The sequence below is a fragment of the Camellia sinensis genome, chromosome 1, assembly GCF_055761805.1.
Source record: "Camellia sinensis isolate YWXY chromosome 1, ASM5576180v1, whole genome shotgun sequence".
Lineage (NCBI taxonomy): Eukaryota > Viridiplantae > Streptophyta > Magnoliopsida > Ericales > Theaceae > Camellia > Camellia sinensis.
The window spans coordinates 816575-832538 of NC_138961.1; the positions used below are offsets into that span (position 1 = coordinate 816575).

General features: G+C 45.7%; 1 protein-coding gene across 1 annotated transcript; it reads right to left on the reverse strand.

Annotated features, from left to right (window-relative positions):
• Positions 1-793: 793 nt before the first annotated feature.
• LOC145789467 (uncharacterized) lies at positions 794-1891 on the reverse strand. Its single transcript, XM_082866126.1, has 3 exons — positions 1747-1891; positions 1567-1665; positions 794-1358 (listed from the first exon to the last, which is right to left on the reverse strand). The coding sequence occupies exons 1-3, from the start codon at positions 1855-1857 to the stop codon at positions 936-938; spliced, it is 633 nt and encodes a 210-aa protein (XP_082722252.1). The 5' UTR covers positions 1858-1891; the 3' UTR covers positions 794-935.
• Between the last annotated feature and the right edge of the window lie 14073 nt (positions 1892-15964).

Here is a 15964-nt window from a genome sequence, read left to right on the forward strand (position 1 = left end):
CAAGCCGAAACCCCGGAAATTCAGCTTTTTCGAGCCATCTAGAGAAGAGATCCAAGATGTGACATTTTCTGCGAGAAATGCCTCCATCTTTGTCTAAAACTAAGATGAAATGAATGTTCCCGAAGTTGAGGCTTTTATAGAAGGAAAAACACTATTCACGGGGACACATGTCAAAAACCAGGTGGCTGCAGGACTGAGTGGCCGGCCGGCCACCTTTTCTGGCTGGCCAGCCATTTACTTTTTACAAAACTGGCCGGCCAGCTGTCTCTCTCCACAAAAATGGCCGGCCGGCTCCCAAAGGTGGCCGGCAATGCTGCAGTATATCCCCTTGGCCCTATTTTACCCTTTGAGGAAAGTTTCAAGCATTCCCATGCAACGGGAGAGTCAAAGGCCTTCATTTCGGATGCGTTCCGGTGCCCAGATCGTTCAGAAGTACACTCTGTTGTTGCCAAGTTTTGTTTATCAAGTTGTTGTTTTGATTATCGAGTTGTTGTTTTGCTTATCGAGTTGTTTGTCGAGCGGACGTGTTTCGTGTTTTTGAGTCATTGCGCTCTGTTTAAGCAATCTTTGTTTAAATCTTGTTTATTTGCGTTGTCAACGTTGTTGCATTTTGTTTATCAAGTTGTAAACTTGCTAAAGGTTCTGTTATATCTTAGTAGGTTGAGTTGCTTAGTTTGTTGCGTCGGTTCACTACCTGACTTGGTGATTACACAATGTGCACTCCCATTCAAATTCATTCTTTTCTTGTGCGAAATAAAATGATGCGATACGATGCTAAAAGTTTAAAATACAAACACCTTTTCAAAAGCTATTTCATTCCATCATGCTTTACAACAAACAAAGGTACAAGTTTTACAAAAAATAAAACTGCCTAACAATGTGCAAAGTGCTACAAACTACTAGCAAAAAGAAAAATAAAGCAGGAAACAACAGCATCAAAGTCCTCGGGAACGGGAACGAGAAGCACTCCTCATCCTCTTCTGCGGGACAACCTCTGCACCATCATCATCATCTGGGTCAGAGCTGTCATCCTCAGGATCCCCCTCAGCCTCACCTCTGTTCCCCGAACCAAAACCGGAGCCCCCCTCCTCAGCAGATGTCTCTGACTGACGATCGGTAGCCTCCTCCTCCTCCTCCTCATCAGGCTCCACCTCTACAACGTGAGCCCTGCGTCTACGAACAGGCCCTCCTCGAGCTCCTCGAAAAGGCCTAGATGGCCCGGCTCCTCGGGAAGGCCGGGATGGCCACGCCCCCTGAAAAGGCCCGGGTGACCCAACTCCCTGAAAAGGCCCAGATGGCCCAGCTCCCCAAGGAGGCCCAGGTGGCCTGGCCTGCGGCTGACCGGACCATGAAGGCATCTGAAAACAAAGAGTTCAATTCAAATACATCAGTCCAAATATATACATCAGATGCAGATACAAGCAAAGGCTACGTGAAGTGGGTGCATGTAAATGCAGTGTCCAAGTGGGGTGTGTGTCAGATGTGCTCTACATAAGTAGTCTATCGATGTAGTAGAAATCAGCATGTCATCAGAAGTATGATAAATGCCAGAAAACTGAAGGGTACCTGAATGCCCGCGACAGACAATTGTGCCTCCCTACGCAGGACCATGCCCTCGAGTGTGGCCACCAGTCCAACCACCTCCTCCATGTACCCTCGCGGTGGCTGCAAATATGAGCTCATAGTCATCAGTGAACAAAAAATGTCTAAACATCTGAATGATGAATGAAAAACAGTGGAACATACCAGCGGTGAGTCAGGATCAATGGCGTATCGATCACTGGGCATCGGAGGCTCTAGTGGGATCGGGGTCGGAGAGATAGCTCCATACTGCCACGCCATCAACTCAGTCGGCATATCTGGCCATCCAGGATGAGGATAAGTCGACAGAACCGGAGGAACCGGTCTACTCCCACCTCTAGATGTACCAGCCCTGCTAGTAGAAGGGGCGTCTGCAGCCCGAGCCCGAGCCTGGCCCGAAGATGACATACCGGCAGGCCTCATCATCGGGATACGAGCTCCCGTCAATGGAGGCATCAAATATATGTGACGGTAAGTGGCGTAGTCCCCCTCCTCAACATATAATAAAGCATCGCTACCCAGCATAGCGCCGACTACCTCCGAGTAAGAGAGCCTGTCAGCAGTCCGCATACTGACTGGGGGCACTGCGGGAGGATCCTGAGAAAGATACCCCCATACCTGGCGCAGAAAGCGTTCCCCCAGGAACCATGCCCTGCCAACCGGCCCTTCAAGCAGGACCCTATACTGGGAGATGTCCGACCCTCCGGTATATTGAAGTCGGAGACCATCACCCAGAGACGCCCAAGGCTGCCATGAGATCTGGGATGATAAGTGCATAAACCAATCAGAAATCGAGAATATACAGAGCAAATCAAAGATGAAAATGAAAGGAACTGAAAGTTCTGAAGTACCTCTGAATGTCGCACAGTGTCAAAGTACTGTCGCAGGTAAAGGAGGGTCTCTTGAGGTCTCGGCCGGTGCGGGCCCTCGAACACCAGTGAGTATGGGGTCATGGGAACCCCTGCCACCTCCAATTCTAGGGCCAATGCTGGGAAGTATACATAGACCCATAGCTGAGAAAAGCAGTGCAGAATGTAAGTACGAAATGCTGAGAGCAAAATACAGACTGTAAAAGTGCGCTGTGAGTGCAATGTACAAATAATGAAAAGCAGAAATGTAAATCAAAAGGACAGAAAAGTACCTCCCAGGCTCTCCAATAGCCGCCAAGTAAATCGCCCCGCCCGCGGGAGGTCGCGCTCATATAAAAGTAAAGGGTAGCCAGGCCGGCACCACCCCAGTCATATCGATGGACCTGTGATAGGTCAACCAGAGCGCTCAGCAGATATAACCCAACTGTGTTCCCTCTATCGGCGAACAGGGTAGTCCCGAAGAGGAACATAAGGAAACCACGGGCATACTGCTCTGTCTCCCCGGGAGTCTCAGGCACCATCTCCGCCCGCTGGAAGTGGGAAGAGAACCAAGTGTATCGGACTCTCCCAGAAACCCTATCAACAGGCGGGCGAGCCCCCAATAGATACATCCAAGCGGCCTCCCACTCGCCCATATCCTCATCATAAGGGATGGACCAACCTCCTATGTCTAAGCCAGTCAACACAGCGAAGTCTAGAGGCGTCATGGTCATGTCCCCGGTAGCAGAGAAATGAAAGGAGTTGGTGGTGTCCCACCATCTCTCTACCAAGGCTGCCATCAGTGTCCTCCTAGCAGGACAACGTGACAACCCGACGCAGAAGGGCCCGAATCCTGCCAAATCTACCAAGTCTCGGACACCCTCCGGGAGCTCAGCGTACCAGTCCCGCGCGATGGTGGAACCATACCCCCGCACACTGCGGGAACCAACCTGCATTCAGAATGAATACATGTGTCAATAATGAAATGAATGGGCTGTGTGCCAATGAAATGAATGGGCTGTGTGCCAATGAGATGAATGGGCTGTGTGCCAATGAGATGAATGGGTTGTGTGCCAATGAGATGAATGGGCTGTGTGCCAATGAGATGAAATGGGCTGTATGCCGATGAAGCGAAATAAGCTACATGCAAATTTAATCTGGGCTGCGTGTTCAGAAAGTTTGAAGTTTGGGCTGTGTATTCAACTTTCTATCAGTGTGCGCTGCGTGTTCACTATTTAATCTGGGCTGCGTGTTCAGAAAATTTGAAGTTTGGGCTGCGTGTTCAACTTTCTATCAGTGTGGGCTGCGTGTTCACTATTTAATCTGGGCTGCGTGTTCAGAAAATTTGAAGTTTGGGCTGCGTGTTCAACTTTCTATCAGTGTGGGCTGCGTGTTCACTATTTAATCTGGGCTGCGTGTTCAGAAAATTTGAAGTTTGGGCTGCGTGTTCAACTTTCTATCAGTGTGGGCTGCGTGTTCACTATTTAATCTGGGCTGCGTGTTCAGAAAATTTGAAGTTTGGGCTGCGTGTTCAACTTTCTATCAGTGTGGGCTGCGTGTTCACTATTTAATTTGGGCTGCGTGTTCAACTTTCTATCAGTGTGGGCTGCGTGTTCACTATTTAATCTGGGCTGCGTGTTCAGGAAAATTTGAAGTTTGGGCTGCGTGTTCAAATTTCAACTAGCGTGGGCTGCGTGTTCACTACTCTAATCTGGGCTGCGTGTTCAGAAAATTTAAAGTTTGGGCTGCGTGTTCAAATTTCAACTAGCGTGGGCTGCGTGTTCACTACTCTAATCTGGGCTGCGTGTTCAGAAAATTTAAAGTTTGGGCTGCGTGTTCAACTTTCTATCAGTGTGGGCTGCGTGTTCACTATTTAATCTGGGCTGCGTGTTCAGAAAATTTGAAGTTTGGGCTGCGTGTTCAAATTTCAACTAGCGTGGGCTGCGTGTTCACTATTTTAATCTGGGCTGCGTGTTCAGAAAATTTAAAGTTTGGGCTGCGTGTTCAACTTTCTATCAGTGTGGGCTGCGTGTTCACTATTTTAATCTGGGCTGCGTGTTCAGAAAATTTAAAGTTTGGGCTGCGTGTTCAAATTTCAACTAGCGTGGGCTGCGTGTTCACTACTCTAATCTGGGCTGCGTGTTCAGAAAATTTAAAGTTTGGGCTGCGTGTTCAAATTTCAACTAGTGTGGGCTGCGTGTTCAGAAAATTTAAAGTGTGGGCTGTGTGTTCACTTTTGAATTCGGGCTGTGTGTTCGACAAATCAGTGTTTGAGCCGTGTGTTCGCCTCTTACTAATGTGTATTGTGTGTTCGCAATTAATTAATGAGCCGAGTGTTCAGAAATTCGAGTGTTGAAACTACATGTTCAGGATGCAAGCAAAGTACTATGTCATAAGCTAAACTGCATGTTCAAGCATGGCAAAGGTGCGAAATGTACGAAAAATACAGAAAATGAAGTAAATACCTCTCGGGCCTCATGAGAGAGGTGATGCTCCGGCTCTCGGAGAAGCAGATCCCCGGGTGCTCGCTCGTCAAAGCTAGTAAAGTGACGGAAGACAGCACGAGGGAGGACATGTGCTGGCGGACGGTACCTCCCAGGAATAAAAGGTCGGGTCCTCGGGGGTAGAGTTATGGGATCGAAATCATCTCCGGCACCTGGAAAACCTCCGCCGTGGGGAGAATTACCCGCCATTTTCAGAAGATTTGCAAAGGGAGCAAAAATGAGCAAAATGAGCCAAAATTGGAAAAAGTCAACAAAAGTCAACTCTCGGGAAATAAAAAAAAGTCAACAAAAGTCAACTCCCGAGAAAATCTTCCAAATATTGAGACAAACTTACCTCAAGTGGCGAAAGTGCGAAAAGAAGCTCCGAAACCGAAATCTAATCGCTTCAGAGTGCTTGAAACTGAATATTTTTGCGAAAACAATTTGCGCGGGGTGTTGGAAAACGCGTGTGGAACTCAGATCTAGAGAAGAAAGTGGTATAGGAGGCAAGAAAGGAAGGGATCTCGGCTGCCTTATATAGGCTCAAGGTCTTGGTTGAAGAAGCATAAAGAAATGGGGTGAAAAGACCAAACTACCCTCGGATTTGGGCACATGGCCGGCCGGCCCTCTTTTCTAGCCGGCCAGCCATTTCCTTTTTGGAAAACTGGCCGGCCAGCTATTTGCTTTATGGAAAACCGGTTGGCCACCTCCCCTTGGGAAGATAAACGGCCGGCCATGTCCCCCACATGCCCACCTAGCTCTCTGCAAATTTTGAGGAAGATCGGAGTTCCCGGGACCTGAAAAAGTTCAAGAAAAGTACACTTCTGGTCGCGAAATTGCTCCGTCGGAACTTCGACTTCGAGATCTGACATGTGTCTCATCATCATTCATCGAAATCAAAGTGTATCCTTTTTGAACGAGTTGTAGCCTTTCAGGGAAGCGAATCGGAGGCCGTGATCAAGTCGCCTTCGCCGAAACACGCGTTTTCGTACTCGTTGTTTCATGACAAACGGACACCCTAATTCATGCTCGTTTCGCACTATCATGCACATAACTTGCATTCCCATGAGCATACCTGCATTAACATACACATTTCTTGATATTGGCATACCTCTATGTTTGAGCATACGTTGTCATGCATGTTCCACTCTTGCATTGCGATGCATACACTCACCGGCACCGCGTGTGTCAAACTTCCAGAATCACATTGGATATATAGCATATTGTACTTGTTGCAATTTCTCTCTTTTGCAGGCACGATATTGTATGTACGGTTCAATTGAGGCTGGTGCGACCAGACGAATCGCGCAGGTATCGTATCTTCTCCGTGTGAGATGTGGCGGGGATTGAATAATCCTCCGCATTCTTAACTGCATGAAATGTAGTTGTTGCTTTGCATTCTTGCTTAAAACTGTTGCATCTATTTGCGAATACCTGCTTCATTACAGCTTGCTGCATTTGCATGATCATTGGGTTACCTCCGGCTCTTTGCATTATCATTTGCATTTTGCCCCCTGCCTGCGGGCATGCCTAAGGGCACATCTTTGTTTATCTTGCCTATTTGTCTAAGTCTTCGGCCTTGTCAAAAATGGGTCGTCTCTGGACTTTGACATTCACTCCCGTCACTTGTGACTTTCGAGTTCTGTCAAAGAGGGGCAACTGTAGACACCCCATTTTTGACCGACCTTAAGATTCAGATGTCACTGATTGAGCGCTTGGTGATGTTGCATAATGTGCTCGTTCAGAAGTTTCAGAGTTGCGGCCGTGAGCCCTGCCTCCGGACTTCCGAACCCTCTTCTGTGCCTTGTCTCGGTTTGCGAACCAGACTCAGTTTTCTCTGTTTCTTTTCCTGAGGGGAGGGAGAGGTCCAGTAGACCATCTCTCAGTGGCCGTGGGCTGCATTTTGTGGCCGTAGGCCATTTTGCCCATTTCGGAGTCCGGTTTCCGGTTTTTCGGGACCGTTGGCCGTGTGCCTCTGTTCGGGACCGCCTAACCACCTCCGTTTGTTCTAATTTTTGACATACATCTTATTTAATCCCTTTTGAGGGACACTGGGGTCTGAGAAACCCACTTCGTGGCCGAACGCCACTTTCGGTGCTTAACAGCCCATTTTCGGGACCTCGAACTGCGCGTTTTGGTCCCCGAGCATTCGTTTTGCAACGGTTTTCGTTCATTTTTTGCAGGTACCTCTGTTTTATCACTAGAGAGGTCACTGAAGGGTGGGAGGCCAGAAATTGTTGCAGCAACCAGTTATACATTCTCCGACGCCCTCCGGCGCCCGTTTTTCGCACTTCCGGGCTAATGTTGAACACCTTGGGCCCATTTTCTTGAACATTGAACCACATATTTGTGATGTACACACATGGGAGGACCCTAAAAAATGGTGGCCGGCCATTAATGTTACTTGACCCTTTTGACCCCCTCCTTCCGGGCTAATGTTGAACCCCTTGGACCCTTTTTCTCGAACTTTGAACCACATATTTGTGATGTACACACATGAGAGGACCCTAAAAGTTGGTGGCCGGCCAGTAATTCCACCTGACCCTTTTGAACCCCTCTTTCCGAGCTAATGTTGAACCCCTTGGACCCACTTTCTTGGACTTTTAACCACAGGGTTGTGTTGTATACAGATAGGAGGACACCATCAGTTAGTGGCCGGCCACTAAATCTGATTGACCCTTTTGACCCCTAGCCGGCCGGCTAGGGGGTGTGGCCGGCCGGCCACCTGCAGCAAAAGTAATAGGCCGGCCGAGCTCCTTGCACTGTGCACTTTACAGCTGTGGAGCTTTATCCCCCAGAAAATATCAATATCCGGGGGATATTTTGTGGGGGAAAGTTGCTCTCCTTTTCCCCCACCTTTACACCCCCTTTTTGGCCCTTATAACCAGCTGGTGGCTTCACTTGTAGGGGTTAGAAAAATTGCTCTTCAAGCTTCCATACACAAAGCCATCTTTATCCCTCTCATTTCCTTGAAAATTCCTACGTCCCTAATCACCATTTCTTCTACACCACCAAGCTCTACCACCACCACCTCATTTCCAGCAACAAGGAAGGCTTCTCAAAGGCTAAAGGAGCTGCAAATTGATCCAAGAAGCAACAAAAGCTTTGATCTTCAAGGGTGAGTAACACTTCTCCTCTTTTGACCCTTTTTCTTGATCCATTTGTAAGCCCCACATGCTTTTTGTTTCAAGCTCCGGCCCTAACTGAAAAGGGCCCTCTTTTGAGCTCATCTTTACTTTTCATTAAGGGCTCAACCCTGTTTGAGCCCTCCATGATGCACTTGCTTCATTGATCCTCTTATATGTCATAATCTTGCATGCTATTTTTGGCCCATGAGTAATCTGTTTTTGAGCATATTGTAAACTGATATTAGGCTTTTTTTGAGCCCCTCTTCAACATTGAAGAAGGGCTCAACACCATTTGGGACTTCCATGTTGTACTTACCTTTTTACTCCTCTTTTGGTCCCATTTTTGCATGCAATGGAAGCCTACCATGCTTTTGTTTTTGGCCATTTTACAGTTCTGAAAAAGTGCTTATTTTGGTCCATTCTTCATATTTCATTTAGGTCCTTTCATGGTTTGGGACCTCCATATGCTACTTCATGTTATATCTCTCTTTTATTCCCCATTCTTGCATGTTTAGTTAACCTATCATGCTTTTGTTTTTGGCCATTTTATAGTTCTGGAAATAGTCCTATTTTGGCCCATTCTACATGTTTTATTAAGGGTCTTTGGCTGTTTGGTGAATATTTTGCATACCTCATGTTATAGCCACTTTTGAGCCTCATTTTGCATCACATTTCTATCATGTTTGTATACTGATTTTGGGGCTGCCATATACTGTAAATATTCATATTTTTGGTCCCTCTTCAATGTTGTAGAAGGAAATTTTTCAGTTTGGGTTTTGCTTATATCACTTGCTTCATTACCCCTCTCTTGGCCCCTATTCTTGCATGCTATTTTTACCATACCTATGCTTGCTGTTTGGCCATGTTTATAACTGTGAAAGTGCCTTTTTTGGGACTGTCTAGCTTCTGTCTTTGCATTGCATGTCCATATTGTGCATGTTTGGCATAGCTATAGGCCATTTCGGGTGCCTAAATTCGCATTTCGGGACAATTCCTTGCATTTAGTGTCATTTCGCCTCATTTCGGGACTGTTTTCCCCCATATTTTAGTGCTGAAATTCTATTACCATGTTTGCATATCATTTCCCATGTCATTACATCGCATTCTATCATTGCCTCGGTTTGCGTGCCCGTGTGCACGCATTTCGAGGCACTTCATTTTCATCATTCGGCATCCTATGTGAGTGTGGCTGAGGCTCACTCATGTTGGTATAAGCCCATATTTCATTTTCATAGCATTTACATCGCATTCTATCATTGCCTCGATTTGCGTGCCCGTGTGCACGCATTTCGAGGCACTTCATTTTCATCATTCGGCATCCTATGTGAGTGTGGCTGAGGCTCACTCATGTTGGTATAAGCCCATATTTCATTTTCATATCATTTACATCGCATTCTATCATTGCCTCGGTTTGCGTGCCTGTGTGCACGCATTTCGAGACACTTCATTTTCATCATTCGGCATCCTATGTGAGTGTGGCTGAGGCTCACTCATGTTGGTATAAGCCCATATTTCATTTTCATATCATTTACATCGCATTCTATCATTGCCTCGGTTTGCGTGCCCGTGTGCACGCATTTCGAGGCACTCCATTTTCATTCATCGGCATCCTATGTGAGTGTGGCTGAGGCTCACTCATGTTGGTATAAGCCCATATTTCATTTTCATATCATTTACATCGCATTCTTCCATCGCCTCGATTTGCGTGCCCGTGTGCACGCATTTCGAGGTACTCCATTTTCATCCACGCATTTCGAGGTACTTCATTTTTATCCGCCGACATCCTATGTGAGTGTGGCTGAGGCTCACTCATGTTGGTATAAGCCCACATCATCATTTCATGTCATTCGCATTGTGTATGCCATCGCCTCGGTTTGCGTGCCCGTGTGCACGCATTTCGAGGCACCTCTTTTTTCATTCATCGGCATCCTATGTGAGTGTGGCTGAGGCTCACTCATGTTGGTATAAGTCCATATCATGTTTTCATGTCATTACATCGCATTCCGCCATCGCCTCGGTTTGCGTGCCCGTGTGCACGCATTTCGAGGCACTTCATTTTTCAGCCACCGGCTTCTTATGTGAGTGTGGCTGAGGCTCTCTCATGTTAGTATAAGTCCATATTACTTTCTCCATGCCATTTTAGACACTTGCATTGCATTCTGTCATTTTCTCGATTTGCGTGCCGGTGTGCACGCACTTCGAGGCATCTCACTGTCATAGCATGGTGTATGTTAGGATTGTATCTTAGTCGCATTTCATGCATGTCATGCATATTGCATCATGTTCGGAATAGGAGTTAGCCCGGGCACGGGAAACGAGGTGCGTTTCGTACTTCGAGTGACGGAACGTGTCTTAATTCCCCAGTCACCGACACTCCGGATTATCCATGATGGAGTTAGGTTTTAGCTGTAGTTTCATGTGCATTCATCCTATATTGAGTTGTGCATTTCGACTCCTCGGCCATCATGCCTTGGTATGTATGATTGGTGGCACGAGGACCGAGACATGCATACATTTGTGAAAATACATTGCTATGCCCCTTTCCTGCTCTCTGTTGCAGCAAAATCAGGAATCAGCAACTTTCGGGGACTTGGCACGCTTTTCAAGAATAACAGGTGTAAACAGAGGCTAATTGAGGCATTCCGGTGGATTTCCGCGCAAGACAACCCGGACATGCATCATCCATCAGAAGCAAGGCAGTCCCTGGCTTGCATGCCAGTTTTATTTATTTTCTTAGTTAATTTGTTAATTAATTAGGATTTTGTAATATTTTGTACTGTAATATTCTTTTATTCGGGACTGTATATTTATTCGGACCCTCTGCGCGAGGGCACAACTGTAATAAGTGTGCGTGAGTGTGATGTATGTCTTCCAACCCCACGTCTTTCTCCCTTTTATTTATCCGCTTATGATGGTTAGATTAGGGCATATTTAAATTAGCATACAGTATGACAGCATGTTTGCATTCATTCATCTGTATTGCATGCACCGGGCTCGGCGCATCATACTAACTGCATTGTACTTTCAATTTCAAAGTTGAATACATGATAGTTGTAACATTTCATATGCCATCTTAGAATAGCCGAGCCTGCTATAATTGCATTTTGCATGTGTTGCATTAGGCATTTCTGTATAGTTAGGATCATGCATGATTTCTAATGAATTCCTATTTTGGCTTGGAGTACTCGGTAAGCTTTATGCTTTAGCATCCTTGCATGCGTGTGAGTGACTGCCATGAATAGCATGCTTACCATGAGGCTATGTGCTTATCTGATATAACTGCCTGAATGCCTGTGGGTGAAGGTTGGGTTACTTAAATTGGAATAAATCATCAAATGTTTTAAAGCCTACTTGCTGGTAGCAAACCATTTTCAAAAACAAACATGAAATGTTTCGTTCCAATTCAGGCGACCCGGTCTATATTTGTATGCTGTGCGCATCACATAGTAACCTAGGCTAATAAACCGGAATAAGAACTCACAATGTTTTCAAAAATTAATATCATGGTTAGTAGAGGCCGGCCTATGACCGGGCGAGCGGGGGTGCTCACGAAGTGACCTTCCCTAATCGTACCCAAGTTCCCGAGCCGAGGCAACTTTGGTGATGATGGACACGTGGCCTTTCGGCACCGAGTCAGGGTTTCCTAAATTTCCCAAAATAAAATATTTAGGTGGCGACTCTGTATCTGGCAAAGCAGTCCATGTTTGGCACTTCTTTCGAAAAATCTGTTTTTTCTTAAAACGATTTGCCGGATTTGGACTCTTTGGTTCAGACTTAGAACCGTGACTAACGAAAGTCGAGTCCGAGCTGTAGCGAGGTCCCCCCGCGGGCTTGTCTACAGGCCTCCTCACCACTGAAATCTTGAGGGATTTCAGTGGTGAGGATGGTGCCTTGAGGTCCTAAGAAGGAGAGGGCCACCCCCTCTCCTTGTTGTCCTTGAAAATGGTCATTTTTGTCTCTTGAGGGAGCATCTAGTTTAGGTTCATGTTAATCATGCCTTAACTGATTTTTGTGCTTATATTGCCATGATATAGCATTGTGTTAAGTTGGTTTAGACACACCATGCATGCTTTGTATACATGTCTTGTAATGCCATGTTTTAGCCTTAATATGCTTTAGGTTTTTGACCCTTGTTCTAGCATGTTTTTGGCCAAGCTTTGTGTAGACACCCCATTTTTGACCATTCTCAAGACTTGGACGTCACCGCTTGAACACTCAGTGATCATCCATGTTTGTGTTCGTCTTGAGTTCCCGGAGGCCTCGGCTACGCGCCTTGCCTCAGGATCTCTCAACTCGACCGTTTTGTGTCTGGTTTTGCACCAAACACTTGTGTTTTTGCTTTGGAGGGCAGGGAATGGCTTTTGGGACATCCCCACACTCCACTGGCCATGGCTTGAGGCCACCGGCTGTGTTATGTTGCCATCGGCCAAATGTGATGGCCGGTCGGCCAATTTGACTGCCGGTCGGCCACTTTGATGGCCGGCCGGCCAAATGTGGTTTTCAACAGATATTTCTGTAGACAGCTGGCAGCTGTCATTCTAGGCCATACCCCAGCCCATGCCTGGACGTGGGACTTCTGAGGGGGCTGCAGATTGATATATCTATATCAATCAAGCTCTCTAAAAAAAGAAGAGAGATACAAGAGGAAGAGGAGGAGATATACAACCTAAGGAGCAAAAAATCTCCCTCTCTCTCTACATTTTTCTGCCTCTCTCTCTAAGGTTTAGGGCTTGTTTGTGCTCAAAAGTGCATTTTCTTTGCACTTTTGCATACAAACACCTAGTTCTCTACTCCCTTTATTGAGCTGAGGTCCTTGAAGGTGATTTTTGGGGTGATTTGAAGCCTTTTCTTGGTCCAAAAGTTGCTGATTTGCTGTTGTGCTACAAGGGTAAGACTTTTGTCCCTTTTTTACCCCTTCTTTGCAAAGCTTTTTAGCCTATCTTGCATCTATTTTTGAGCTTAGCATATAACATAGAAAAGTCTTGTTTTTGAGTGCTCTAAATAGTTTGTTAAGGATGTTTTAAGCTTTGGGATTGTTTGACCCCTCTTAAGACTTGTTTGGCCTTTGTTTTGTGCCATTTCGGTTGAGCTCCGGGACCATTGTGTTTGGGCCTCCTCACCACTGAAATCTTGAGGGATTTTAGAGGTGAGGATGGTGCCTTGAGGTCCTAGGAAGGAGAGGGCCACCCCCCTCTCCTTGTTGTCCTTGAAAAGGGCCATTTTTGCCTCTTTAGTGGGCATCATGTTTAGGTTCATGTTGGCCATGCCTTGACTGATATTTATGCTTATTATGTCATAATATAGCATTGTTGTATGTTGGTTTTGGTACACCATGCTTGCTTAGCATACATGCCTTGTAATGCCGTGTTTAGGTCTTAACATGCTTTAGGTTTTGGTCCTTATTCTAGCATGATTTTGGCCAAGCTTTATGAAGCTTTCGTGTTTGTTTTAGCATGCTTAAGCTTTGTTTTTGGTTGTTTTGGTCGATCATCACATGCTTAGTATAGCCACCTTGCATTTTGGCTTGTTAGCCTTGGTTGCGTGAGTGTGTAGCATGCGTTACTTGCAGCACTTCAGTGGTTTGGAACCACCTTCCATGTTATTTCAGTCCTTATAACATGCTTGTATGCTTGCCTTTGATGCCTCTTTGATGCCTCTAAGAGGTGGTGTTGTATCCTCCATGTTTAAGCATTTGTGCACGACTCCATGTGTAGATCATTTAGATGCCATCTAGGTGGTTTTTAGGACTTGTCTTAATATGATTTGGGATTGTTTTGGTCCACTTTGGTCATTTGCTTCATGTGTCATTTAACCATAGTTTAAGTTCTTGGGCTTGGTTGCATGCCTTGCTTGCATTGATAGTTGGATTTGGTATCATCTTAACATGATTTTCAGAGTTTGATGTGCATGCCATTTGTCCATGATTGTCCTCTTTTAAGTGTGCTTAAAAGATGTTCTTTAATGCTTAAGCGTTGGGCCATTTTTGCATGCATTGTTTGTGTGTGTATTTGCCTCCATTCCATAGCATTTTGGCTTCCTATTTAGACATGGCCGAGGCTTGTCCATATTGGTCTAAGTCCACCTTTCGCATGTGGTTCGAATGTGATCACATTGCTACATGCTTGCATGCTTTGGTTGCCTAATGTTTGCATGTTCATTACTTGCATTATTGACACATGCTTAGCTCTATTGCATTTTGTTGCATGTTTCCCCCATGTTCATATAGCATACTAGTTTGCATGCCTAGGTTGCATGCCATCTAGCATGCATGCCTTGTCCCTTGATCTAGTGATAGGGATTGGGCCTTGGTTTGTGTGTGTGCATTGCATTTGAAATCAAAATGCATACTTGGTCCCTTGGGCCATTATGCATGGGAATGCGTGATTGGTGGCCCGAGAATTGAGGCCCATCCTCCTTTGAGTCATAAACATGATAAGGAGTGTGGTTGATGCATACATTTGCTTGAAATACATTGCTATGCCTTGCCTGCCCTCTGCTGCTGTCAAATAGGTTTCAGCAGGAATAATTGGCCGGCCGGCAGTGTTGGGTGCCGACCGGCAAAACAGGTTTGGTCGAGAGCATAATTTTGTGGCCGGTGACCATTCTCCATGGCCGGTGGAGTTCTCACTCAGCCGGTAGTGTCCCACAACACTCATAGAAGCAACCTTAGGAGTCATGCAATTTCCAGAGAAGCAGAACAGTCAAAGCAGAGGCAACTTGTGCATGGCAGTGACTTTCCGAGTGGAGCCGAGCGTGCATTGCATTGGGCCCTTTTCCCGAGGCCGTTTACTGCTTTCATTAGATTAGTTAATTTGTTAATTAATTAATCGGTCTGTAATATTTAATTAGCTTGTAGGTTAATTAACTTGTATTATTCTTTCGGTCCCTCCGAGCGAGGGAGAATCTGTAATAAGCGTGGGTGCGTGTGTGTATGTCTTCCAACCCCCACTTTTTTCTCCCTTTTACTTACCTGCTTTCGATGGTTAGTATTAGGACATGTTTACTTTAGCATACCTCATGCTATGCATGCGTGCATCATTCATCAAGTATTGCATGCACCAGGCTCGGCGCATCATACTAACTGCATAAGTATTTCAAATCTAACTTGAATATATGTTGCTTGTGCATTTTCACATGTCATTTATAGACTAGCCGAGCCTACTCTAGTGACATTCCGTATGCGTTGCATTAGGCATTTAAACATGGACTTGGATCATGCATGATTGCTAACATGTTCTTGTTTTGGCTTGGAGTACTTGGTAAGCATTTATGCTTTAGCATACCGCATGCGTGTGAGTATTGCCATAACAGCATGATTACCATGAGGCTAGCTGCTTATGTGATATAACTGCTCGAATGCCTGTGGATGGAGGTTGAATTACCTAAATTGGAATAATGCATTAAAACTGTGAGTTTTAAGCCCACTAGATAGTGGCACAACCATCTTTTCTAAAAGCCCACTCGAGGGTGGCAAAACCTGCATTTTAGCCTACTTGCGAGTAACAAACCATCTTCAAAACAAGCATGAAATGTTTTCTTCCAATTTAGGCGATTTGGTCTATACTTGTTTTCTGTGCGCATAACATAGTAATTCTAGGCTAATAATTGGAATAAGAACACATAACGTTTTCAAAAACGGATATCACGGTTAGTAGAGGCCGATCTTCGGATCGGGCGAGAGGGGGTGCTCATAGCTGACCTTCCCCAATCGTACCCAAGCTCCCGAGCCGAGGCAACTTTGGTGATGATAGACACGTGGCCTTTGGCACCGAGTCAGGGTTTCCTAAATTCCCCCATAAAAAATATTTAGGTGGCGACTCTGTATCTGGCAAAGCAGTCCATGTTTGGCACTTCTTTTCAAAAATCTGTTTCTCAAAGCGATTTGCCGGATTTGGACTCTTTGGTTCAGATTAAGGACCGTGAC

What these genes read in the sequence shown, in the direction of transcription:
- LOC145789467 (XM_082866126.1), bottom strand. Translation starts at nt 1,857, where the DNA reads ATGCCGACTGAGTTGATGGCGTGGCAGTATGGAGCTATCTCTCCGACC. An exon ending in TTGATCCTGACTCACCGCTG is followed by an intron (nt 1,666 to 1,746) that starts GTATGTTCCACT and finishes TCATATTTGCAG; the next exon opens with CCACCGCGAGGGTACATGGA. An exon ending in TGTCTGTCGCGGGCATTCAG is followed by an intron (nt 1,359 to 1,566) that starts GTACCCTTCAGT and finishes CTTTGTTTTCAG; the next exon opens with ATGCCTTCATGGTCCGGTCA.